General features: G+C 40.1%; 1 protein-coding gene across 3 annotated transcripts in view; it reads left to right on the top strand.

Moving 5' to 3' along the window:
• PLCH1 (phospholipase C eta 1) overlaps positions 1-26,725 on the top strand; it is a 224,542-nt gene that overhangs the window by 177,814 nt on the left and 20,003 nt on the right. For all 3 annotated transcript variants that reach the window (XM_057546090.1, XM_057546093.1, XM_057546091.1), the window contains 4 exons: positions 13,771-13,932; positions 19,751-19,822; positions 22,812-22,903; positions 25,819-25,916. In XM_057546090.1, coding sequence (XP_057402073.1) covers positions 13,771-13,932; positions 19,751-19,822; positions 22,812-22,903; positions 25,819-25,916 — 424 coding nt within the window. The remainder of the gene's footprint in view (positions 1-13,770; positions 13,933-19,750; positions 19,823-22,811; positions 22,904-25,818; positions 25,917-26,725) is intronic.

The following is a 26,725-nucleotide window of genomic DNA, read 5'->3' as shown; positions in this document are numbered from 1 at the left end:
CTTCAGACGATACTACAAAGCTACAGTAATCAGAACACTATGGTATTGGAACAGAAACAGAAATATAGATCAGTGGAACAGGATAGAAAGTCCAGAGATAAACCTATGCACCTATGGTCACCTAATCTATGACAAAGGAGGCAGAATATACAATGGAGGAAAGAAAGTCTCTTCAATAAGTGGTACTGGGAAAACTGGACAGCTACATGTAAAAGAATGAAATTAGAACACTCCCTAACACCATACACAAAAATAAACTCAAAATGGATTAAAGATCTAAATGTAAGGCTGGGATACTATAAAACTCTTAGAGGAAAACATAGGCAGAACACTCTCTGACATAAATTGCCTTAAGACATTTTTTGATCCATCTCCTAGAGAAATGAAAATAAAAGCAAAAATAAACAAATGGGACCTAATTAAACTTAAAAGCTTCTGCACAGCAAAGGAAACCATAAACAAAATGAAAAAACCCACAGAATGGGAGAAAATATTTGCAAATGAATTGACCGACAAGGGACTAATCTCCAAAACATACGAAGAGCTCATGCAGCTCAATATCAAAACAACAACCCAATCACAAATTGGGCAGAAGATCTAAATAGACACTTCTCCAAAGAAGACCTACAGATGGCCAAAAAGCACATGAAAAGATGCTCAACATCACTAATTATTAGAGAAAAGCAAATCAAAACTACAATAAGGCATCACCTCACACCAGTCAGAATGGCCATCATCAAAAAATCTACAGACAATAAATGCTGGAGAGGGTGTGGAGAAAAGGGAACCCTCCTACACTGTTGCTGGGAATGTAAATTGGTACAATCATTATGGAGAACAGTATGGAGGTTCCTTAAAAAACTAAAAATAGAGCTATCATATGATTCAGTTATACATATACATATATCTATTCTTTTTCAGATTCTTTTCCCTTATAGGTTATTACAGAATATTGAGTAGAGTTCTCTATGCTATACAGTAGGTCCTTGTAGATTATCTATTTTATATATAGTAGTGCATATGTGTTAATCTCAACCTCCTAATTTATCCCTCCCCACTACCTTTCCCCTTTGGTAACCATAAGTTTATTTTCTATGTCTGTGAGTCTGTTTCTGTTTTGTCAATAAGTTCATTTGTGTCATTTTTTTAGATTCCACACATAAGTGATGTAAGATATTTGTCTTTCTCTGACTTCTCTTAGTATGATAATCTCTAGGTCCACCCATGTTGCTGCAAATGGCATTATTTTGTTCTTTTTTATGGCTGAGTAATATTCTATTGTATTATATATGTACCACATCTTCTTTATCCATTCCTCTGTTGATGGACATTTAGGTTGCTTCCATGTCTTGGCTATTGTAAATAGTGCTGCTGTGAACATTGGAGTGCATGTATCTTTTCAAATTATGGTTTTCTCTGGATATATGTCCAGGAGTGGGATTGCTGGATCATATGGTAGCTCTATTTTTAGTTTTTTAAGGAACCTCCATACTATTTTGCATAGTGGCTACACCAATTTACATTCCCATCAACAGTGTAGGAGGGTTTCCTTTTCTCCACACCCTCTCCAGCATTTATTGTCTGTACATTTTTTGATGATGGCCATTCTGACTGGTGTGAGGTGATACCTTATTGTTGTTTTGATTTGCATTTCTCTAATAATTAGTGATGTTGAACATCGTTTAACGTGCTTTTTGGCCATCTGTATGTCTTTGGAGAAATGTCTGTTTAGCTCTTCTGCCCATTTTTTTAAAATATATTTTTTATTGAATTATAGTTGAATTACAGTGTTGTGTTAATTACTGCTGTACAGCAAAGTGACTCAGTTATACATATATATATACACTCTTTTTCATATTTTCCATTATGGTTTATCAGAGGATTTTGAATATAGTTACCTGTGCTCTACAGTAAGACCTTTTTGTTTATTCTATATATTCCAGTTTGCATCTGCTAATCCCAAACTCCCAATCCAACCCTCTTCCACCCCCCTCCCCCTTGGCAACCACCAGTCTGTTCTCTGTGTTCCTGATTCTGTTTCTGTTTCATAGATAGTTTCTTATGTGTCATATTTTATGAGTGATATCATATGGTATTTGTCTTTCTCTTTCTGACTTACTTCACTTAGTATGATAATCTTTAGTTGCATCCATGTTGCTGCAAATGGCATTATTTCATTCTTTTTTATGGCTGAGTAGTATTTCACTGTATATATGTACCACATCTTCTTTATCCATTCATCTGTCAATGGACATTTAGGTTGTTTCCATGTCTTGGCTATTGTGAATAGTGCTGCTATGAACATAAGGGTCCATGTATCTTTTTGAATTATAGTTTTTTCTGGATATATGCTCAGGAGTGGGATTACTGGATCATGTGGTAATTGTATTTTTAGTTTTCAGAGGAACCTCCATACCATTTTCCACAGTACTTCTGTCCCTTTTTTGATTGAGGTGTTTGTTTTTTGATACTGAGCTGCATGAGCTGTTTGTATATTTTAGAGATTAATCTCTTGTCGGTTGCATTGTTTACAAATATTTTCTTCCATTCTGAAACTAATATAATATAATATAATATTGTAAATCAACTATACTTCAGTTTTACAAAAAGGAATAGTGACTTCTCCTGGTTGGAAATATAAGCCATTCTCATCCTCTGCCATAGTTGTATAAATTTGACTTATTATGTAGTAAAGGAATGAAATCATTATTTAACTGAAGAAAAAAAAGGAAAATGATTATCATAAGGGTTAAGTTCATACTCTGTAAAGAACTCAGAACAATGCCTGGCACATAATTTGTACTCAGTAAATGTTAGATACGATCAGTAAGAAGAATAGCAGCTGCAGCATGATTATCGCTAATGTAAGTCCTGAGCTGGTCCTTGAGCAGAAGAAAGTGTTTTAAGGGAGCTAAAGGAGCAGGCAGGAGACAGGAGAGGACAGGAGTAAATGCACAGCCTCGGATGGCTGAGAAGCAGCTCCTCTTCAGCCCAAGACACTCAGGTGGCCAGCTTGGAGAGCTCTAAGGCACTCACAAAGGGCAGCTAATATATTATCCTTCCTGTCTGCAACTCTAGCCCAGAGGGGGAAAAAAGACATTTTGGGACAGTGAGATATTCCAGTGTTTTGTTTTTCATTTTTAAAGCAAAGGCCCCAACTTTGGCTGCACATTGGAATGACAGGGGAGCTTTCAAAATCCCAATGCCCTGGTCCTCTCCCAGAGATCCCATGTAATTGGTCTGGGGTGGGGCCTGGAATTTTGCCACATGTCCCTGGTGATTCCAGTGTGCAGCCCAGATAGAGCACCACTCTGCATGGTGGTAGAGAGAACCCCTCATTAAGGGGCAGCCCACTCCCAAACCACTCCCTCCCCTTTCCTGCTGCTTCCCAGCCTGGAAGTGGTCAGCCCTCTCTGTTTCCAGTGATCCTTTCATCTCACGCTGGAGACAAAACAAGAATGTGTTTTGTATTTGACTTATTTATTTGTGGTTGATATTCCTAGATCATATTTGCTTCTCAGAAATGGGAATTAGGAAGCCTGCTTGCGGCTCAGGTGGAAACTACTCCAGACAATGTTGAAGGGCTGCTCTCCCCTCCCCGCCCCACTCCAGCTGCAATATCCTCCCTCTCCCACCGCTCAGGGAACAAAAGAGCAAGATGCGTATGGCTTTCAGCTCTGGTCCCTGCTGCAGCTGCACGGTGGCTGACCGTTGCCAGGTTAAGTGTGTCTCAGCCCTCTTTCAGTAGTGCTATTGGGTTCGGGGGCCGAACGATAATATATTAATGAAACCTCAGCCACACATTTATTTATTCTTGTGCTGTAAATCACAGGGAAGAAAAAGATCAACAGGCAGAAATATCGTTCCTTCAGCAACTCCCAGTGTTGAGAGGCTGTGAAGTGAATAATTATAGCCTTTGTGTTAAGCATTCATTATTTCACCAGCACCAGTCGGTCTGGCTTTGTATCTTTAGCCTTGTTTTGCTGTTGCTGAAAGTATTTGGGCATAACTGCCACGGTTCATTTCCTCGCTGTCTCTGACTCCTCACGTGGCCCTGAGCCAGGCAAGGAAACTGATGCTTACTTATTTGGGGCATTTGTGCGACACCAGGCATGCTAGGTGCTCTTACACGCTTTCTCTTTTGGATCTTTCAACACACGTGCTCCCTGCCAGGCTCTGGGTCACTTGATGAAACGTGTTGGGAGTTTGAGACCTGGACTTCCTTTCTCGGATTCACTTCCTTTTTTAAGAAATTTATTTATTTATTTATTTTTGGCTGCGTGGCACGTGGGATCTTAGCTCCCCGACCAGGGATCAAACCCTCGCCCCCAGCATTGGAAGCGTGGAGTCTTACCCACTGGACCGCCAGGGAAGTCCCTCTTGGATTCACTTCTGACCTTAAGTGAAACCTACTATTGTATATTTTTCTACAGAGAGATTGTGATGCTTTATTTCCCAGATGTCCTGTAGGAATAAAGATTATTTAAAATATGATTAATTTGACTCAGGAATTTATCTTTTTCTGTAACAGTAGAAAAGGGATGACTGCAGCGCTGTATGGTGAAGTAGACACAGAATTTTGAATTGGAAGTCTTAGGTCCCAACTCAGCCACTTCATAGGCATGTGTGTTTGGACAAGGTGTTGAATCTTTCTGCCTCTGCATCATTATGAGTAAAATCTGGCTAGTCTTATGCTGCCTTAAAGGGTCTTGCGTGGTTCAAAGTGTTGTTACATGACAGCGCTTTGTAAGCCTTAGCACAACATATAAAGTCTTAGTTGCTTTCTCTGTGTTTCCCGGTGCTCTTTTCTCCATGTTCATATAGGTTACTAGTTCTCATAGATACTGCTTTGCTCAAGTTTTGCTCATGTTGGAATGCTTTTACCCTACTCTTTGCCAGATTATCAACTCTTATTCATACAACCCATTGTAGAAGGTTGATTTGTGGCCAGCGGAAGATATGTCCAAGTCTTACCATCTGGTACCTATGAGTTTGACCTTATTTGGAAAAAGACCCTTTGTAGATGTAATTAGGTTAAGAATCTTGAGATGAGATCATTCTGAATTAACCGGGTGACCCTTAAAAATCCAATGACAAGTGTCCTCATTTTGTGGGTCCTTATTTTGCAGCTCATCCTTTATTAATGTTAGGAGTGGGGACAACAGGAGAAGGCCATGCAAAGACAGGCAGAGACAAGAGTTATGTTGCCAAAGCCAAGGAGTGCTTGGTGTCACCATAACCTGGAAGAAGCAAGGAAGGGTTTTCCCCTGAGAGCCTTGGGGAGGCTGAAAGTAGCACTGACAACAGCTTGACTTCATACTTCTGCCCTCTAGAACTGTGAAAAAATAAATATCTCTTCATTTTAAGCTACCAGGTTTGTGGTAACTTATTGTAGCAGCCACAGGAGCCTAATACACGCCTCTTTTAAGGCTCGGCTCAAGCGTCCTCTGCTCCTGGAAGTCTCTCCTGCATTCCCAAGGCTGGGCGAGCTGCCCCTCCTCTGTGTGCCCATCTGTCACCCTACAGGCACCTGTTGTGTAATTATGCACTGATGTGTCTGTCTCCTCTGTGACACTGAGAGTTCTATGACAGTGGGGTTGTACCTTATCAATGTTTTCACCTTGCATATAACAGCTCAATATATGTTTGTTTTATGCAAAATGCTCTCAAACTCTCTCTCACCTGTATCAACTCCCCCACCAGCACATTGGTCTTAGTGCTCGTAGTGGGAACCAATGTGTCTGGCTTTTCTTCTTCTTTTTTTTTTTTTTTTTGAATTTTTGAATTTTATTTTATTTATTTTTTTACGTAGCAAGTTCTTATTAGTTATCCATTTTATACATATAAGTGTATATATGTCAATCCCAATCTCCCAATTCATCACACCACCACCACCCCACCGCTTTCCCCCTTTGGTGTCCTTACATTTGTTCTCTATATCTGTGTCTCAATTTCTGCCCTGCAAACTGGTTCATCTGTACCATTTTTCTAGGTTCCACATATATGCTTTAATATACGATATTTCTTTTTCTCTTTCTGACTTACTTCACTCTGTATGACAGTCTCTAGATCCATCCACATCTCTACAAATGACCCAATTTCGTTCCTTTTTATGGCTGAGTAATATTCCATTGTATATATGTACCACAGCTTCTTTATCAGGTCGTTTGTCAATAGGCATTTAGGTTGCTTCCATGACCTGGCTATTGTGAATAGTGCTGCAATGAATATTGGGGTGCATGTGTCTTTTTGAATTATGGTTTTCTCTGGGTATATGCCCAGTAGTGGGATTGCTGGGTCATATGGTAATTCTATTTTTAGTTTTTTAAGGAACCTCCATACTGTTCTCCATAGTGGCTGTATCAGTTTACATTCCCACCAACAGTGCAAGAGGGGTCCCTTTTCTCCACACCCTCTCCAGCATTTATTGTTTGTAGATTATCTGATGATGCCCATTCTAACTGGTGTGAGGTGATACCTCATTGTAGTTTTGATTTGCATTTCTCTAATAATTAGTGATGTTGAGCAGCTTTTCATGTGCTTTTTGGTCATCTGTAGGTCTTCTTTGGAGAAATGTCTATTTAGGTCTTCTGCCCATTTTTGTATTGAGTTGTTTGTTTTTTTGCTATTGAGCTGCATGAGCTGTTTATATATTTTGGAGATTAATCCTTTGTCTATTGATTTCTTTGCAAATATTTTCTCCCATTCTGAGGGTTGTCTTTTCATCTTGTTTATAGTTTCCTTTGCTTTGCAAAAGTTTTGAAGTTTCATTAGGTCCCATTTGTTTATTTTTGTTTTTATTTCCATTACTCTAAGAGGTGGATCAAAAAAGATCTTGCTGTGATTTATGTCAAAGAGTAGTCTTCCTTTGTTTTCCTTTAAGAGTTTTATAGTGTCTGGTCTTACATTTAGGCCTCTAATCCATTTTGAGTTTATTTTTGTGTATGGTGTTAGGGAGTGTTCTAATTTCATTCTTTTACATGTAGCTGTCAAGTTTTCCTAGCACCACTTATTTAAGAGACTGTCTTTTCTCCATTGTATATCCTTGCCTCCTTTGTCATAGATTAGTTGACCATAGGTGTGTGGGCTTATCTCTGGGATTTCTGTCCTGTTCCATTGATCTATATTTCTGTTTTTGTGCCAGTACCATACTGTCTTGATTACTGTAGCTTTGTAGTAGAGTCTGAAGTCAGGGAATCTGATTCCTCCAGCTACATTTTTTTCCCTCAAGACTGCTTTGGCTATTCGGGGTCTTTTGTGTCTCCATACAAATTTTAAGATTTTTTGCTCTAGTTCTGTGAAAAATGCCATTGGTAATTTGATAGGGATTGCACTGAATCTGTAGATTGCTTTGGATAGTATAGTCATTTTCACAATATTGATTCTTCCAATCCAAGAACATGGTATATCTCTCCATCTGTTTGTATCATCTTTGATTTCTTTCATCAGTGTCTTATAGTTTTCTGCATACAGGTCTTTTGTCTCCCTAGGTAGGTTTATTCCTAGGTATTTTATTCTTTTTGTTGCAGTGGTAAATGGGAGTGTTTCCTTAATTTTTCTTTCAGATTTTCCATCATTAGTGTATAGGAATGCAAGAGATTTCTGTGCATTAATTTTGTATCCTGCAACTTTACCAAATTCATTGATTAGCTGCAGTAGTTTTCTGGTGACATCTTTAGGATTCTCTACGTATAGTATCATGGCATCTGCAAACAGTGACAGTTTTACTTCTTCTTTTCCAATTTGTATTCCATTTATTTCTTTTTCTTCTCTGATTGCCATGGCTAGGACTTCCAAAACTATGTTGAATAATAGTGGTGAGAGTGGACATCCTTGTCTTCTTCCTGATCTTAGAGGAAATGCTTTCAGTTTTTCACCATTAAGAATGATGTTTGCGGGGCTTCCCTGGTGGCGCAGTGGTTGAGAATCTGCCTGCTAATGCAGGGGACACGGGTTCGAGCCCTGGTCTGGGAAGACCCCACATGCCACGGAGCAGCTGGGCCCGTGAGCCACAATTGCTGAGCCTGCGCGTCTGGAGCCTGTGCCCCGCGACGGGAGGGGCCGCGATAGAGAAAGGCCCGCGCACCGCGATGAAGAGCGGTCCCCGCACCGCGATGAAGAGTGGCCCCCGCTTGCCGCAACTGGAGAAAGCCCTCGCACGAACCGAAGACCCAACACAGCCAAAAATAAATAAATAAATAAATAAATAAATAAGAAAATCCTTTAAAAAAAAAAAAAAAAAAAAAGAATGATGTTTGCTGTGGGTTTGTCATATATGGCCTTTACTGTGTCCAGGTAGGTTCCCTCTATACCCACTTTCTGGAGAGTTTTTATCATAAATGGGTGTTGAATTTTGTCAAAAGCTTTTTCTGCATCTATTGAGATGATGACATGGTTTTTATTCTTCAAATTGTTAATATGGTGTATCACTTTGACTGACTTGCATATATTGAAGAATCCTTGCATCCCTGGGATAAATCCCAGTTGATCATGGTGTATGATCCTTTTGATGTGTTGTTGGATTCTGTCTGCTAGGATTTTGTTGAGGATTTTTGCATGTATATTCATCAGTGATATTGGTCTGTAATTTTCTTTTTTTCTAGTATCTTTGTCTGATTTTGGTGTCAGGGTGATGGTGGCCTCATAGAATGAGTTTGGGAGTGTTCCTTCCTCTGCAATTTCTTGGAAGAATTTGAGAAGGATGGGTGTTAGCTCTTCTCTAAATGTTTGATAGAATTCCCCTCTGAAGCCATCTGGTCCTGGACTTAATGTTTGTTGGAAGATTTTTAATCACAGTTTCAATTTCATTACTTGTGATTGGTCTGTTCATATTTTCTGTTTCTTCCTGGTTCAGCCTTGGAAGGTTATACCTTTCCATGAATTTGTCCATTTCTTCCAGGTTGTCCATTTTTTTCGCATAGAGTTGCTTGTAGTAGTCTCCTAGGATGCTTTGTATTTCTGCTGTGTCTGTTGTAACTTCTCATTTTTCATTTCTAATTTTATTGATTAGAGTCCTCTCCCTCTTTTTCTTGATGAGTCTGGCTAATGGTTTATCAATTTTGTTTATCTTCTCAAAGAACCAGCTTTTAGTTTTATTGATCTTTGCTATTGTTTTCTTTGCTTGTATTTCATTTATTTCTGCTCTGATCTTTATGATTTCTTTCCTTCTGCTAACTTTGGGTTTTGTTTGTTCTTTTTTCTCTAGTTCCTTTAGGTGTAAGGTTAGATTGTTTATTTGAGATTTTTCTTGTTTCTTGAGGTAGGCTTGTATTGCTATAAACTTCCCTCTTAGAACTGTGTTTGCTGCATCCCATAGGTTTTGGATCATCGTGTTTTCATTGTCATTTGTCTCTAGGTATTTTTTGATTTCCTCTCTGATTTCTTCAGTGATCTCTTGGTTATTTAGTAACGTATTGTTTAACCTCCATGTGTTTGTGTTTTTTACGTTTTTTTCCCTGTAATTGATTTCTAGTCTCATAGCGTTGTGGTCAGAAAAGATGCTTGATATGATTTCAATTTTCTTAAATTTACTGAGGCTTGATTTGTGACCCAAGATGGGATCTATCCTGGAGAATGTTGTGTGAGCACTTGAGAAAAAGTGTAATCTGCTGTTTTTGGATGGAATGTCCTATAAATATCAATTAAATCTATCTAGTCTATTGTGTCATTTAAAGCTTCTGTTTCCTTATTTATTTTCATTTTGGATGATCTGTCCACTGGTGTAAGTGAGGTGTTAAAGTCCCCCACTATTATTGTGTTACTGTCGATTTCCTCTTTTATAGCTGTTAGTAGTTGCCTTATGTATTGAGGTGCTCCTATGTTGGGTGCATATATATTTATAATTGTTTTATCTTCTTCTTGGATTGATCCCTTGATCATTATGTAGTGTCCTTCCTTGTCTCTTGTAACATTCTTTATTTTAAAGTCCATTTTATCTGATATGAGTATTGCTACTCCAGCTTTCTTTTGATTTCCATTTGCATGGAGTATCTTTTTCTATCCCCTCACTTTCAGTCTGTATGTGTCCCTAGGTCTGAAGTGGGTCTCTTGTAAACAGCATATATATGGGTCTTGTTTTTGTATCCATTCAGCAAGCCTGTGTCTTTTGGTTGGAGCATTTAGTCCATTCACACTTCAGGTAATTATCGATATGTATGTTCCTATTACCATTTTTCTTAATTGTTTTGGGTTTGTTTTTGTAGGTCCTTTTCTTCTCTTGTGTTTCCCACTTAGAGAAGTTCCTTTAGGATTTGTTGTAGAGCTGGTTTGGTGGTGCTGAATTCTCTTAGCTTTTGCTTGTCTGTAAAGCTTTTGATTTCTCCATCAAATCTGAATGAGGTCCTTGCCAGCTAGATCCTGGTGGTAGGTTCTTCCCTTTCATCACTTTAAATATGTCTTGCCACTCCCTTCTGGCTTGTGGACTTTATGCTGAGAAATCAGCTGTTAACCTTCTGGGAGTTCCCTTGTATGTTATTTATTGTTTTTCCTTTGTTGCTTTCAACAATTTTTCTTTTTCTTTAGGTTTTGCCAGTTTGATTATTATGTGTCTCGGCGTGTTTCTCCTTGGGTTTATCCTGTATGGGACTCTCTGGACTTCCTGGACTTGGGTGGCTATTTCCTTTCCCATGTTAGGGAAGTTTTCGACTATAATCTCTTCACATATTTTCTCTGGTCCTTTCTCTCTCTCTTCTCCTGGGACCCCTATAATGCGAATGTTGTTGCCTTTAATGTTGTCCCAGAGGTCTCTTAGGCTGTCTTCATTTCTTTTCATTCTTTTTTCTTTATTCTTTTCCGCAACAGTGAATTCCACCATTCTGTCTTCCAGGTCACTTATCCGGTCTTCTGCCTCGGTTATCCTGCTATTGATTCCTTCTAGTGTATTTTTCATTTCATTTATTGTATTGTTCATCTCTGTTTGTTTGTTCTTTAATTCTTCTGGGTCTTTGTTAAACATTTCTTTCATCTTCTCGATCTTTGCCTCCATTCTTTTTCCGAGGTCCTGGATCATCTTCACTATCATTATTCTGAATTCTTTTTCTAGAAGGTTGCCTATCTCCACTTCATTTAGTTGTTTTTCTGGGGTTTTATCTTGTTCCTTCATCTGGTACATAGCCCTCTGTCTTTTCATCTTGTCTATCTTTCTGTGAATGTGGTTTTTGTTCCTCAGGCTGCAGGATTGTAGTTTTTCTTGCTTCTGCTGTCTGCCCTCTGGAGGATGAGGCTATCTAAGAGGCTTGTGCAAGTTTCCTGATGGGAGGGACGGGTGGTGGGTAGAGTTGGCTGTTGCTCTGGTGGGCAGAGCTCAGTAAAACTTTAATCCACTTGTCTGCTGATGGGTGGGGCTGGGTTCCCTCCCTGTTGGTTGTTTGGCCTGAGGCGACCCAACACTGGAGCCTACCCGGGCTCTTTGGTGGGGCTAATGGCGGACTCTGGGAGGGCTCACGCCAAGGAGTACTTCCCAGAACTTCTGCTGCCAGTGTCCTTGTCCTCACGGTGAGACACAGCTACCCCCTGCCTCTGCAGGAGACCCTCCAACACTAGCAGGTAGGTCTGGTTCAGTTTCCTATGGGGTCACTGCTCCTTCTGCTGGGTCCCGATGCGCACACTACTTTGTGTGTGCCCTCCAAGAGTGGAGTCTCTGTTTCCCCCAGTCCTGTTGAAGTCCTGCAATCAAATCCTGCTAGCCTTCAACGTCTGATTCTCTAAGAATTCCTCCTCCCATTGCCGGACTGCCAGGTTGGGAAGCCTGACGTGGGGCTCAGAACCTTCACTCCAGTGGGTGGACTTCTGTGGTATAAGTGTTCTCCAGTTTGTGAGTCACCCACCCAGAAGTTATGGGAGTTGATTTTATTGTGATTGCACCCCTCCTACTGTCTCACTGTGGCTTCTCCTTTGTCTTGGATATGGGGTATCATTTTTGGTGAGTTCCAGTGTCTTCCTGTCGATGATTGTTCAGCAGTTAGTTGTGATTCCAGTGCTCTCTGCTCTCGCAAGAGAGAGTGAGAGCACGTCCTTCTACTCCGCCATCTTGAACCAATCCTCACGTCTGGCTTTTCATTTGTAAGGTAACTTTTCTCTTTCTGTACATGCTGCCTGGTTACTGTTATTTCTAAAATGCAACTCAGACACTTATCTACCCAGAGACACTCAGCGACTCCACACCTCTTGACTTCTTGCTTTCAGGCATCTCCACAACCTGTTCCCAAAGTACTTTTCCAACTTGATCTGCCACTAGCCCCCTTCATGAACTTCTGCTCCAGGAAAACGAATCTGTTCCTATGTTTATAAAACACGCTTTGGTAATGTAAAACCTTTGCTAGAGTGATGGATGACATCTCTTCATCACTCTTGAAGTTTTAGTTACCATACAGAGTCCCCCCTGTTCTTTGAGGTCTTTCTGGTCACTCAGGCAGGAATGCTGTGTTCCTTCTCAGAACCTCTGTTGTGCAGGTCATTTGTGGTTTTGCAGGCAGCTGTGAGGACCTTGGTAGGATATTTAGGAACATGCCCTTGTTAGCCTAATGGGATCTTTGCTCCTGATGTCAAAGGCCAGCTCTTTTCCACCTCTGCATCTCCTGCAGGACCTGAGGGCTCCAGTGAAGTGGAGTGCCTCATTCACTGGGTATATTAAAGATATTCATGCATGTGATATTAATACAGGGAAATTCAATAACCTATTCTGATGTACCTTTTTTTTTTCCAATTTCCCTTTGTGTTTATATTGCTTTGCTCATATAAGATTTTGTGAAAATGAATGCATTACTGAAAAACTGCCCATTCTCTTGTTTAAATATAACGGCCACTTAGTAACAAATTTGCAAGTGGAAAAATGGGTCTTAAACTTTTGGTGAGGACTAGGGGCATTGTTCTGGGGGAGGAGTGCCCCTTCCTTGCCTTTGGGTGGGTTGGCCTTTGGCAAGTGGCTGAAGAGTTTATGGAATGGTGTTGGACATAGGGGGAAGGGGAGGGAGTTGAGAAGGAGAGAAGCAGTGAACAGAGCCTGGGCCATTGGTTTCAGGTAGAACAAGGGGGCCAAAAACCTGCACTAAGCAGACTTCTAGGAAATCTGGGTCCCTTGATCACTTAAACATTGTGTAAATTACCCCCTGGACACGGGCAGAGCTTTGTTATCCAAAACACTTGAAATTAGTTGTGATCTTAAGGTAATTACAGTGCTGAGTCTCGGCACAGGTCAGTAGTGAATTCCCTCCAATTACACAGTGGGGCAGAGATAGGAAAGAAATTTTATCTCAGAATAATCCGCCTTTCCAAATATTTCCATAGCACTTTTTTCCCTTCAGTGAAGGAAGTGATTTGTTTTAAATAGCATATTCTTGTTCAAATTTCCCTATGTAGGTACAGAAAACTTATTCTCCCAAAACTTTCCGTGGCCTTCCCTCTAGTGAAAGTGTAAAGTAGTGTGGGGAGAAGGACTTAGGAGCCCTGAGTTGGAATCCTGCCTCAGTTCTTTGCTAGCTTTGTAACCTTGATCAACTTATTTCTCTAAACATCAGATTCTGTGTCTCTGAAATGGGAATGATAATAAGACTATAGGGTTGTAAAAGGTTGAATGCAGTCATAGTCATCATTATTTTATGGGATTGGTGGAGGGCTGGTGGGAGAAGGACAAAAAATAGTACAATAAGCTTAACTTCTTACAGGTAATTGAGAGAGAAATTATAGCAGCAATGTTGGCTTGAGTGAAGGCTGTGTTCTAAGTGATTCTGTGTTCCTTAAGGGAAATTATTTCCACTGTTTAATTCTTCGCAGAATAACGGGACCACTGAGCATCAGGTGGAATCTTTCATAAGGAAAAAACTGGAGTCGCTGTTAAAAGAATCTCAAATTCGAGACAAGGAAGATCCTGATAGTTTCACAGTGAGGGCACTACTGAAGGCCACGCATGAAGGCTTAAATGCACACCTGAAGCAGGTATACATTTCCCTCTTGTACTTGTCCTTCAACAGGAAAAAGAAAGCACCTCATGCTTTGTTTCTGATCATTTGTCATTTGTGGAAGGCTTCTCCAGTTTCTTCCATTTCTATCCTCATATTGCTGGAAAAATGAGAATCTCCTCCTGCAAAATGGAGAGAAATAGTGAATAATAGATTAAAGTGCGTGGGTGGGTGTAGAAATGATTCGTATACTCCTTCACTGGGACCCTCAGGACAAAGCCCAGTGCCCCTGCATTCACCTTCCCCACTTGTGCTCAGGTGAGGGTGGGACTCATTCAGGCGGCCTCCACGCCCTGTTGATCACACCTTCTGAATGTGTGTGTCTGTCCACTTCTTCTCCACGGCTGTGTCCTAATTCAAGCCAATGTTAACTCTCACTTAGACTTCTCTTGCCCTCTTTAAATCTAACCTTCACTCTGAAATCAGCATGACGTTTTAAAAATGCAAATCTGATCATGTCACTCCACTGTTCAAAATTTTTCAGTGGCTTCCTATTATACTTGGGATAAATTACAAACTAACTGGGCTTTCAAGGAACTACATAATTCCATCCTTGCCTACCTCTCCTGTCTCAGATCTCCCCATTTTCCCTGCCACACCACCACCCACGATGTCACACCAGCCACAGCCATCTAAATGCCATGGTCTTCCTCACGTTCCATTTCCTCTGCCTGGAACACTCCATTTCCACATCTACTCTGGCTAACTCCTACTTAGGCTTTTAAATTCCAGCATCAATGTGGTATTCTAAATGAGTCCTGCCTTGACCCCTAGGTTAGGTTAGCTACCCCTTTTATATTGTTGATGTTAGCCTGTTATATCTTCTTTTTCAAGAAGTGTTTTTTTTTCCTACTCATTTGCAATTATTTGTTCAATATCTGTCTTCTCAACTAGACTGTAGATTCTATGAAGGCAGGAACCATGTCAGTCTTGATAACCATTGTTTTCCTGACTTGTATAGTGCCTGGGACTTGGTATGACCTTCATATATAGTTGCTGAGTGAATGAATGGTTTGGGCTCTGGCTGAGGTTTTTATTCTGCTTTCTAATAAAAATATCATAAATGGGCAAGGAAGAGGGATAGTGGGTTTACTGATGTTATCATGGCAGGACATTGAGGGCATGTATTCTGGACCAGAGGAGATCCATGTGGTCACTGGCTTAGCTGATAGCAGCCTCCCCTGCTACTCTCGCCTATCCTCCAGGGCTCAGAGCTCCCCAGGCAGAGGGAAGACCATCACTTTTGGATCTGAGCAACCACTCAGCTTTGGTGGTAACTTTCTAGACTCTACAGAAGTCCAGCCATTCAAACGCCTGGCTGTTTCTCAGGTCTGTTTAGTTTCCAAACATAGAAATCCTAATTCAAAATGGCTTAAATAATGAAGAAAGGTGTTGGGTTAGGTAAGTGGCAAGTTCATTTGCAGAGTGGCCTTCAAGGTGGGCTTAATTCAGAGGCTCAGCAGGGTCATCAAAGACCTGTCTTTCTGTTCTACCTACCATGTGATTAGCTTCATCCCATGTCGGTTCCCCCTCTCCTGGTGGTTGCAGGGTGACTGCCAACAGGCCCCTGAGCTATGTGTTTCTTGGTCCAAGTCCAGAGAGAGTGAGACAGTGTATGTGCCTCATCCAACAAACCAGAGTTTGTGCTGAGCGCTGGTTGGGCATCTTAGCTCATGTGCCCACCCCTGAGTTGATCCCCGTGGTGGCCTTGCATATGTGTCCTTCTTGGAACAGTAATCTGGCAAGGGCGTAGGATACCATTGGCTTGCTAATGCCAATGAGAACTTACCCCTGGAACTGGCACCAAGGTCTGCCCCTCTGAAAATGCATTCTGCCCCTGCATGCTGGAGGGGCAGAATGGCATGTTGGGAGACAACCAAAATGTCAGTTACAGCATTACTGCCCTTACAGTTTATCATACAATTTTGAATTCTCTTAAACATTTCTATAAATACCAGTAAGCCTCTCCCTTTCCTCCCTGACCCTCCAGCCTCTTAGTTTAAACCACACAAATGTCTGTAAAATCACATTCGGTTAACCCAGCTTGATTTCTGCTTCTTCTTCCCTGGTGAACTCTCTTTGGCTAATCTGGGCCAGTCACTCCCCCTTATGCTTTTGGAGAAGTCTTTGCTCCATCCTAGATCATTCCAACTGGAAAGACAACAGCAGGTCTTGGGGATTTTTGCAGAAACAAATCAAGCCCATCTTTCTTTTTATGGAAGAGATCCTAATGGTAATTTCCCCATCAGGTAAGATGGTAAGGGACTTCAAATTTCAGAGATGTAGTAGGACAAAACTCATCCTCCTTTTTCTTATTTTTTACTCTCCCTTAAACCTGGGTGACTGCAAGAACGTATCAGACTTGCAGAAAGTAAATGGAGCCTGCAACTTTAATAAACTGGACTACGAAGTGTTAGGGTTTTTAACCCTGCTGTTGTGTTAGTTTTAAAGTATGGTTTTGGTTCAGTGGCAAGCAAAGACAAGTTACTGTTGAGACAAGTCCATCTGCGTCAGATACATATGCACATGTAGAGCCGAGGTTGAGAATGTGCTGTGGGGTTCAGGACAGCTCGTCACTTCACCTCCCTTCCCTCCTGGATCGTCACTCAGCAGTGCAGTCCTGTGTGCTACTGGGGCCAGCTTTTTCCTGGAGATCCCCAAAGTAAAATAAAAATGAAATTCTCATCCTTCACGCTGGAAGAACTTAGTAGAAGGATGTCTGCTTCTTTAGAGTTCTGAATTCACTTCTTTGTTGACATTCCAGCTACAGCCATCTGGGTAGCCTTAATTATTCCTTCCATGAACTTTTGCACCTCTGCTGCTGTCCCTCTCCCTCCAGTCTCTCATTTATACCACTACCATAGCGATATTTCAGAAACATGCATCTGATCACATCACTCTCCTATTTTAAACCATTCAAATGCTCTTCATAGTTTGGAGGGTAAAGCTCAAATTGAAAGCTATAGCCCAAAAGATCCTTTCTCCACCATCTGACCCCAACTCTGATTTGTCCGCTAATGTGCGTGTGTAGAGTACAAATACACAACCCAACCCCTGCCTTTCTTTGTTTCCTGGAAGGTGCCATGTGCCTGGCACTTGGCCTTTGTGTTTACTTTTTCCTTGCACACTTCCTCTTCCTTACTTCACGTAGATAATGTCTGCCTATCTTCTGGCTTCAACTTTTGTAACATGTCCCCTTATTAGTCCTCCTTGATCCTCAAGTCTAGGTAGATGGCCTTCCCGTGCCCTCAGGCAGTACCCTGAACTTTCCCCATCATAGTCTTATTATAGTGTGTTATGATCATTTGTCTCCATTATAAGAGTGCAAGCCCAGGGAGGACAGAGTCTACATCTCTCTTGCTTGCTGTCTCTCTTGTATTCATGTCGAGTTCCTAGCACAGTGTTTGATCCATGGATTCAATGAAAGATGCAGTGCTGATGCTCAAGGAGAGGTCAAGTTGGGGAGAGATATCTGTGTGCATTCCTCTGGTACATAAAGGAGTGTAGAGTGGGGGAGGGGGAGAAAGCCAGAGAGGAGACAGAACTACACAGAACCCCTGTTTTATCACCAACTAGCTTTGTAACTTTGGGCATATTATCTAACTTCACTATACTTCTGTTTTTCTTATCTGCAAAACTAGGATTTTAATTATACTTATCTCCAGGGATGGTTGTATATATTAAGTGAGAATATATGTAATACACTTAGCATAATCCTTGGGGCATAGCAGGTGCCTATTAAAATGGATGACCTTATACCTCAACTTGCCTGGGGCAACCTCGCTTTATACCTATTGTCCCAGCGTAATTATTAAAGGTGCCCCATTTCATTCTTTTTTTAAAAAATAAATTTATTTATTTTATTTACTTATTTTTGGCTGCGTTGAGTCTTCGTTGCTGCTAGCGGGCTTTCTCTAGTTGCGGTGAGCGGGACTACTCTTTGTTGTGGTGCGCAGGCTTCTCATTGCGGTGGCTTCTCTTGTTGCGGAGCACGGGCTCTAGGCGCGCAGGCTTCAGTAGTTGTGGCTCACGGGCTCTAGAGTGCAGGCTCAGTAGTTGTGGCTCACGGGCCTAGTTGCTCCGCGGCATGTGGGATCTTCCCGGACCAGGGCTTGAACCCATGTCCCCTGCATTGGCAGACAGATTCTTAAACACTGTGCCACCAGGGAAGCCCCCATTTCACTCTTAAGAGTCCTGTTTTGGACTATAGATGACATGGTCTCCCTACTAATAGATGAGCTACTAGAACTGGAGAGGAACTCAGAGGTTAATTGGTCCATTCCTCCCCCATGTCACAGATAAGAGGACTGAGGAGCAAGTCTTTAGCACAGAGTGTGTGCTGGAATCTCCTATGTTTTGCTTCACCTATTAATCCCTCTCCTTCCATCTGATTCTGAGTCCCAGGGTATTTCTTATGTGTTCAGCTTCTGTTTCCCATCAATGTATTGATGTATATAATTTCCTGCTTAGACTTAAATCCATCAGAAAGACTCTCATTCACCTTAAAACACCCTTTCAATTCTCTGTTCTTCAGACTGAATAAGCCTAGTTCTGTAAAACTTTTCTAATAGGTTATAAATAATATTTTAAATCACCTTAACAACAACAAAAAAAAGAGATGGGGGACCTGTAGCGACGTGGTGGCAGAGCTGGGTCTCCTAACTTGAAGAGCAGTGTTACTTCTATGACCATATCTTACTACTTTCTTAATTCTAGGGATTTTGAATAGTTAATGATCAGCTTTAATTGATCTTCAAAGGCAGTCAATATATAAAAACCAGTCAACTAAAATTACCCTGTAAACCTGCCACCCACCCTCCTCCAGTATTTTCTGAACTGCCTTTTCCCCAACCCAGTTCTCACTGTTCCCCCTCCCCATCCCGCATTGCATCTTTGATTAGTTTCCATGGATATATGTAGATGCCCTCCCTGACCTTTTGATTTTGGGTGGTTTTGCTCACCTACATTTATTCCATTTATGAGATTATCTCTGTTCAGCTGAAAGTCCTGGGAGGGCGGGGCCTATTGGTCTCCTCTTACATCATGTAATTAGCAGTGAATCACCTAATACACATTTTTAAGGATGACAATTGGAAAAGAGTCTAAACCCTTTTAGCAGAGTGGTCTTTCTGTCCCCTAGAGTAAAGAGATCTCTAGCCTGGAAAAGTAATTCACATGAGGAGGAATTAAGAATCTACAATACATCTTTCCTGTGCTCACCACAGAGGGAATGATTTCAATGAACAGATAAGCTCTGTTGCAGTTTACTTAAAGAAAAACAATCTTATTGCCTCATAGATATACTTGGATTTTATTTATTTTTAATGTTTCCAAATTCTAAGTAGTAATTAAGTGATCAGTCTGATTAGTTTTTTTCAGTCAACTGAATTGGCTGTTAATGACTTTTGGCCATTTTTCAAAATTAAATCTACTTTTAACTGAAGATTTATTCCCCCTCAGGGCATTCAAAAGAATACATCCTGTGCTGTAGAGAGCCTTGTGAACAGGCATTAGAGAGGCCTGCACGCCTGGGCATTACTGAGAGGTCCTTGACCCCAGCTTTGGGGAGCTGTTGGCAGCTGCCGTCTCCTGGTGGTGCCCAGGTCTCTCTGTGTAGCGTCCCCCCTGTCTCAAGGCAGACACAGCCACCTTCAGGGAAGTGGAGGGTAGAGCAGGACCTGCTGGCTGCCCACCTGGAGATGGAAGGAGAGAGGGACTCCATGCCCTTCCACCAGAACTAAGGAAAAAACAAAAACAAAGAAGAAAAATAGTCATATTATACTTTCTTTACTCAGCATCCAGATGTGAAGGAAAGTGGAAAGAAAACACATGGACGATCCCTCATGACCAACTTCGGAAAACATAAGGTACGAATTAAGAAAGATAAGTATGCATAATTCAGGTAATTTAAAGAGTCTAGAGGTGACAGGAGATTATCATCATGACCTTGGAATAACTGCAGATTTCTCAAAGAGGACCCCAGAAAAGGAAAAAGTTGATAATTAAACTATTTTAAAATTTAAGAACTTCTGTTCATCAGAAGTATCAAAGAGCAAATAGCATACTGGGAAAGAATATTTTCAATATTCTATACAAGTCCACAAAGGATTTCTTTCCTGAATATATAAAGAATTCCTACAAATCAATAAAAAAAGGCACACTAATTTTTAAAAAACAAGCAAAAGGCTTAAATGAACTTCACAACAGAAGATATCCAAGTGGCTAATATGGAAACGGTTCTCCCCCTTATCTGTCCTCTGGGAAATGCAAACTAAAATGATGATGAGATTCCATGTATACCCACCACAAACAGCAAACATAAAGAGATTGACAACACCATGTGTTAGTGAGGATGCTGGGCAACTTGAACTCTCATCAGCTGCTAATGGGAACCTGCCTTTGTGCAGCTACTTCCACACACTGTTTCCCAGTACCAACTAAAGCCGCTCTATGAACCATGTCTTATCAGTTCCATTGTTAGGTGTGTGTCATGAGACTGAAACAACGATATTTACAGGGGCATTAGTTGCAGTAGTACAAACGGGAGACAGTTCAAACGTCCATCAGCATTAGAAAGAATAAAAATTGTGGCGTATTCACATAAGGTAATATTTATCAGCAATGAGAATGACAAAATTACAACTACATGCAATAGTGTGATCTTTGTAAACATGACGTTGAGCAAAAGAAGCCAGACCCAAGAGAGTACATACAGTTTGAGTCCATTTATATGAAGCTCAAAAACAGGCAAAAAAAAATCTATGGGATAAAAGTCAGGATAGTAGTTACCTTTGGGGAGAAGGTGATGACCAAACGGGAGAATCTGAAGGCTTTGGGGCAGATAATATTCCATTTCCTCATTTGGGTGGTTTCACTTTGTGGAAAGCCATCATGCTGTACACTTACGATTCTTGTGCTTTTCTAAGTGTATGCTTTACCTTCAATAAAAAGGTAAAACATGTTAAATAAGAAGTCAGTTATTGAGTGATGGACTTTATGCATGAGGTTTCTCCAAGGCCATTTCTTGTACTTTAATGAATGTTGTATCTGGAATTTCCTGCCCCATCAATAGGATAATTTATTAAAAGGTTGGACAAAATAGTCATAATAAACTGAAAACAACCAAAATGTTCTCCCATAAAGACTGCTTAAGTAAATCATGATTCATTCACACAATGGACAATTATGCAGCCATTAAAAGATGATCACTCTGACGAGCTCAACATGCAAAACATTAAATAAAAAAGTAACATGAAAAACTGATTATGTCGTATGTTAACTGTGATAAGATGTGTCAAAACTGTATGTAAAGAAAATATATCATCATTTCTCCAAATATCTATCATTGGCAATTCATTACTTATTTCTACTTTCTGCATTTTATATTTTAAAATGAACCTGGGAAAGACAGATTTATTATTGTAACACCTCAAATTACTAACTATATGCGGAATTGGAGAATATTTCATTTCTTGATGACAACCACTCATTTAAATTAAAATTATTTTCCAAAGTAAAGCTTTTAGGGAGTACCTTTGCTACTATAGAATTAGAATTTATTATGTCTCAAGTCATAAGAGTTAATGTTTACAAGACTATTTATAGGTTATTTAAATAAGTATTAATAGTATTTTAAATTGAAAGTTAATATTATGTGGTTTACAGAATGACTTTCCATGTCATCTCATTTAATCATCACAAAAATAATAATCCTTTAGAACAGATGTTTTTGTCCTACCCTTTAAAAAAGCACAATAGGAAGCTTGAGAGATGAGCCCATTTATCAGCTTGGTGAGAGGCCAGTCTGGAACATGAGATCATCAGATGCCTGGGTCCACGCCATGTGCACTGAGGTTCTCAAGGCATAAATAAGACGTAAAAATGTTCTAGACTAAATTGGCGCCTCGCTGTCAGTGCAGTAGAGTTGAATGTGTTTATGCCAACAGTGTAGTTTGATTTTTTTTATTTGTTGAGAATGAGAAAATCTGGAAGTTGATTTGGTTCCATGGTAATGTGGGGATGGAGTCCCTTTCCTTTTCTAAGCCACGTTCCCAAAATGTCCAGGGCACTCTGTCTAAAAGTCTTACCTTTGTTTGTAGAAGCTGTAATTTTGGTGGCAAGTTTTCCTGCAATTACTCGGGCCCCTCCCCATCATTTGTACTGTTGAGGTGTGTGTTGCCAAATATTAGGGTTATCTCCAATGTGGTGGGGCTGAAAGTGCATCATTCCTAAGAGGTTTTATGTCTAACAGCTAATCTGTCCAAAGACACCAGGTTAGTCCTACAGTCTTTCAGCCTGACTCCTGTAGGTAACAATTTTCATTCTGCTCTAGAAATTAAAATGGGTCAAAGTCTCAAATGAACAGTTTGATTTAGATGGGTTTTTGAGTGCATACTGAACAAAAGCAGGAGTGGTAGTTATTCATTTAAAAATTACTACTTGTCTTTTTTATCAAATCTGCCTTTTATAAGTAAGTCAAAGGAATAGTGAGCTTCCTATATAAGAGGACACTTTATCCCTTATAATCGTTTAAATAGATATTACAACTTTAACCCTACCCCTCATAGAGACCTTCAATGCATGACTAATAGTCTAAGACCTACATTTTATGTGGCTTAGAAGTCAATGTGAGAGCATGAAACCCTCAGTTTTGCCTTGATATTTTAAGATAATTTGAGCCACAGACATGCTTATTATTGATGGTGAGGCAAGCTGCAATATTTGGTCAGTTGTTTTTCTCCAAGTAATTGTCCTTGTGTGTGTGTGTGTGTCTATTTTAAAGCTCATTTCTCCGTATGTCGTAGATGTACCTGATGCGCTGAGTTTGTGTTAAGTGAACTCTGATTTTTCCGGCAGAAAACCACAAAATCACGGTCTAAATCTTATAGTGCTGATGAGGAGGAGGACGCACAGCAGAATCCTGGCAAGGAGACCGGCCAGCTGTACAGGTGAGAAAGCTCTCCATGTTTCTTGCTCAGGCTCCTGGGGCCTCTCCATCCACATCAGCTTGGCTGTTTTACTTGTACGTGTCTAGGAAATCAGATTGCAAGGTAAAGAGCTCTGCAGTGGGACATGTGAAGATCAACAGGATGTGAGATTATAAAACATGTAGGGGACTTGTGCTGCCTGGCACACAGTGAGCTCTTAATAAATGCTGGCTGTAGCAGTCGTCAGGTAAAAGATATCTTCAGGGAAGAGAGAGGGACCTCATGAACTAGTACAGAGGGGCTCTCACAGGAGACTGAAGGAGAAGATAGATGACAAGAACATGTTAAGAGTCAGGGATCTGAAACCAGCCAGACTTCAAACTCTTGTTCCTCCAACTTTAAGACGGGGCAAGTTAGGCTCCTCATTTGTATCTATTTCTTAGGGTCATGGTAAGGATTAAAGGAATTAAGCTATTTAGCTTGATGAGCCCTACTCCAATTAACTAAGTGCTCAAAAATATTAGCTGCTGTTTTCTTTATTATTGCCAGTAGAATTTGGGATGAGTAAAATGGCCATAATTTTAGAACCCAAATTGTGACACATGATTTGATACAGGATTTTCTGGCAAATTATGTATACAGTAAGTCTCACAAAGGAATGTAAATTATATCCTTCATAGATAGATAGATATACAAACACGTGCACATGTACACACACCCCCCTCTGTGACTTTATCAAAAGACTGAAACTAAACGAAATTGGAGGCATAGAGGTCCTATAGGAATGAATCACATTTAGTGTTCAATTAAATTTTATATTTGAGCTTCACTCCAACAGAATGTCCATACATAAAATAGTAACTAATTAGTGAGGGCAAAGGAGATGTGCATGGTTCCTACCCTTAGGGTACAGAAAATTCAATATGTAGTTACAGTAAAGGATATAAGAGAAATAGAATTACCTTCCAGGAGACCTCTGCTGTGAATGTTCTCAAATATAAGTTTGAGAAAGGCTTGACTCTGAATCATATAGCCAGGGAAGCTATCACATGAAATCACGTTGCATGCTGCTCTTAAGTCAATTAGAGATTTGCCCGTAATAGCTATCGAGGCTCAAGCATCGATGACGGTGTCCTTTTGGGACTTCAATAAAATAATTCAATTTTAAATAAGGATTAAAAAGAGCTAACTTTATACAGAAGTTCTCTGTGTTATGGAGTGTCCTGGGAGTTTTACTTGTCATTTCTAGGCATTACCTCCCTCACACTGATTTATAATCATTTGCTTTCACAAAACCAGATTTTTACCAATGGCTAGAGAATTTCCTAATTACATGGTAAAGGAGGAACATGGACTCTTCTTCCCATTGGTTTTTATACCTGTCTATGTGCATGTCTTCCTTCTTGGCAAAATGAGTTGTTGACACATTTTGGCCTTAATTCTTTTGTTGAATGTATATAAGTATCATTACAGTAAGAATTTTTGTCTGTTTTGTTCACTATTTTATCTCCAATAGATGCTCAATAAATATTCACTGAGTGAATAAATCTATATCATCACTATCTAATTCCAGAACATTTTCATCATACCAGAAAGAAACTCTACCATTAGCAGCGACTTTCCATCTCTCTCTCCCCCAGTCTCTGGTACCAACTAATCTACTTTTTGTCTCTATAGATTTGCCTTTTCTGGACATTACATATAAATGGAATCGTACAATATTTGACCTTTTTTGTCTGGCTTCTTTCACTTAGTATAATATTTCCAAGATTCATCCATGTTGTAGAATGTATCAGTACTTCATTCCTTTTTATTGTTGAATAATATTCCATTGTATGAATATATTGCATTTCATTTATCTATTCATTAGCTGAAGGATATTTAGGTTGTTTTCACTTTCCGGCTATTATGAATAATACTGCTATGAACATTCTAAGTTTTTATGTGGACATAGGTTTTTATTTCTCTTGGGTATATACTTAAAAGTGGAATTCCTGAGTCACATGGTAACTGTTTAATTTTTTGAGGAACTGACAAACTATGTTGACAAAGCAGTTGTACCATTTAAAATTCTCCAGCAATATATGAGCATTCCAGTTTCTCCTCATCCTTGCCAACACTCATTATTGCCTGCCTTTTTGGTTATAGCCAACCTAGTAGATATTCAGTGGTATCTCACTGTAGTTTAGTTTGCATTTCCTTAATGACTAATATTGAGCTTCTTTTCATGTTCTTATTGGCCATTTGTGTATCTCCTTTGGTGGGGATTGAAGTTTTTAATGATGATATGTTTTCCTAGAGGAAAAAAGTGTGTCTGTGTGGGGAATGTGATAATCTATGGAGAATTTTACTGTGGCAAAGAGTAAGTAGCAGAATTTGTAAAGTTGTAGAGCAGATCCTAGGAGTGGTTTATGGGATACAGATGATATAGACGTACAGAGAGAGTAAGTAATGGATGTTTGTCTTAAGAAGTTGAAGAATATAGAAGAAGCATAAAGAAGAAAACAAAAATCACTGTAATTATACCTCTAGAAGATAATGACTATGGAAAGTTTGGTGTATTTATCTTTAGATACAGGATTCTTGTGACTGACAGTACAGTATCCCTACTGCTTTTTAGTCCAGGTTCTCCTTCTGACGAAGCAGAGTGATTCCCTGCTAAACTCTGGTTTACTCCATAGTTGGGTAATGGTGGCAATCAAGCCCTTCACAATAGAACTCACAAATTCAGGAGAAGAGACTGTGAATAAAGTCTGGCTGAGTGGTGAAAAAAGCCACATGAGTACGGTGTTGTGGTGGAGAGAATGCTGAACTAAAAATCACACTTGGTTTCTAATCCTGGCTCCATCAGGAGCAAGTAGGGAAGGTGGAGTAACCAAAAGCCCAAACCTCTTCCAGCTCTAAAATGTCATGAGTCCTGGGTGTGTATTTTACAGGTTGGGCCGCCGAAGGAAAACCATGAAGCTCTGTCGAGAGCTTTCTGATTTGGTTGTGTACACAAACTCCGTGGCAGCCCAGGACATTGTGGATGATGGTAAGGCCTGAGTGTTTCTTCTTCTGGATACACACTCCTGACCTTTCTTTGTCAATTGTTAATTAAACTTTTGTTAATCGGATCATCAGCACACATTTCTGGAACTGTGTAGAATCCAGCTTGAGTGTCAGGAAACTGATTGCTGGTACAATGCTTAGCTTACAGGGAGGGCTCTACTGATTACTTTGCCTAATTGGCTAGAGGTCAGAGAAATTTCCAACAGGGCAGAGGAAGACTTTATTATTATTAAAAAGACAAATGTATCAGAGCAAGGTCTTCCCAGTCTTCAAACTATGGAGACTTGACCTAGTTTGATGGCCAGATCACAGATGGCTGTTCCAAGTGTGAATGACTAGAAGAAAGAGGAAATTAATTGACAAATACAACATCTTGAAACGCCCTGTATTTTCTCATTGAAAATTTTGACCTTGATGAAAATAATTTAATCCACAGATTGCAATTTTAACAACAGGAGCAGAAATTTCAGAAGCATTGACTCTTTCACAGTTTCTTACACATCAGTTGCCGTATGTGGAGTTGAGAAATTCTAGTTACAACTGTTCTTACCCTGAATTTCCTGCTAGCTGCTCTTTCTCTTTATCCTCTTCCTTTCTCACTTGTATTTTGTTCAGTTAATGGGTGCTTATGAAAATAAACTGTGGTCATATGGGTTTTCAATCTAATTGTAATTTTAGTGGAAGAGAAATGTACGTCAGAATCTCCCATTTTCTCATGTCTCAGTGAAGGGAAAACAACATTGTGCTGAGTCTTATGTCCTCACAACCTCCAGGATTCTTTCCTCAAATCTT

This window comes from Balaenoptera acutorostrata, chromosome 4 (assembly GCF_949987535.1).
Source record: "Balaenoptera acutorostrata chromosome 4, mBalAcu1.1, whole genome shotgun sequence".
Classification (NCBI taxonomy): domain Eukaryota; kingdom Metazoa; phylum Chordata; class Mammalia; order Artiodactyla; family Balaenopteridae; genus Balaenoptera; species Balaenoptera acutorostrata.
This window is presented reverse-complemented; position numbering and strand designations above follow the sequence as displayed.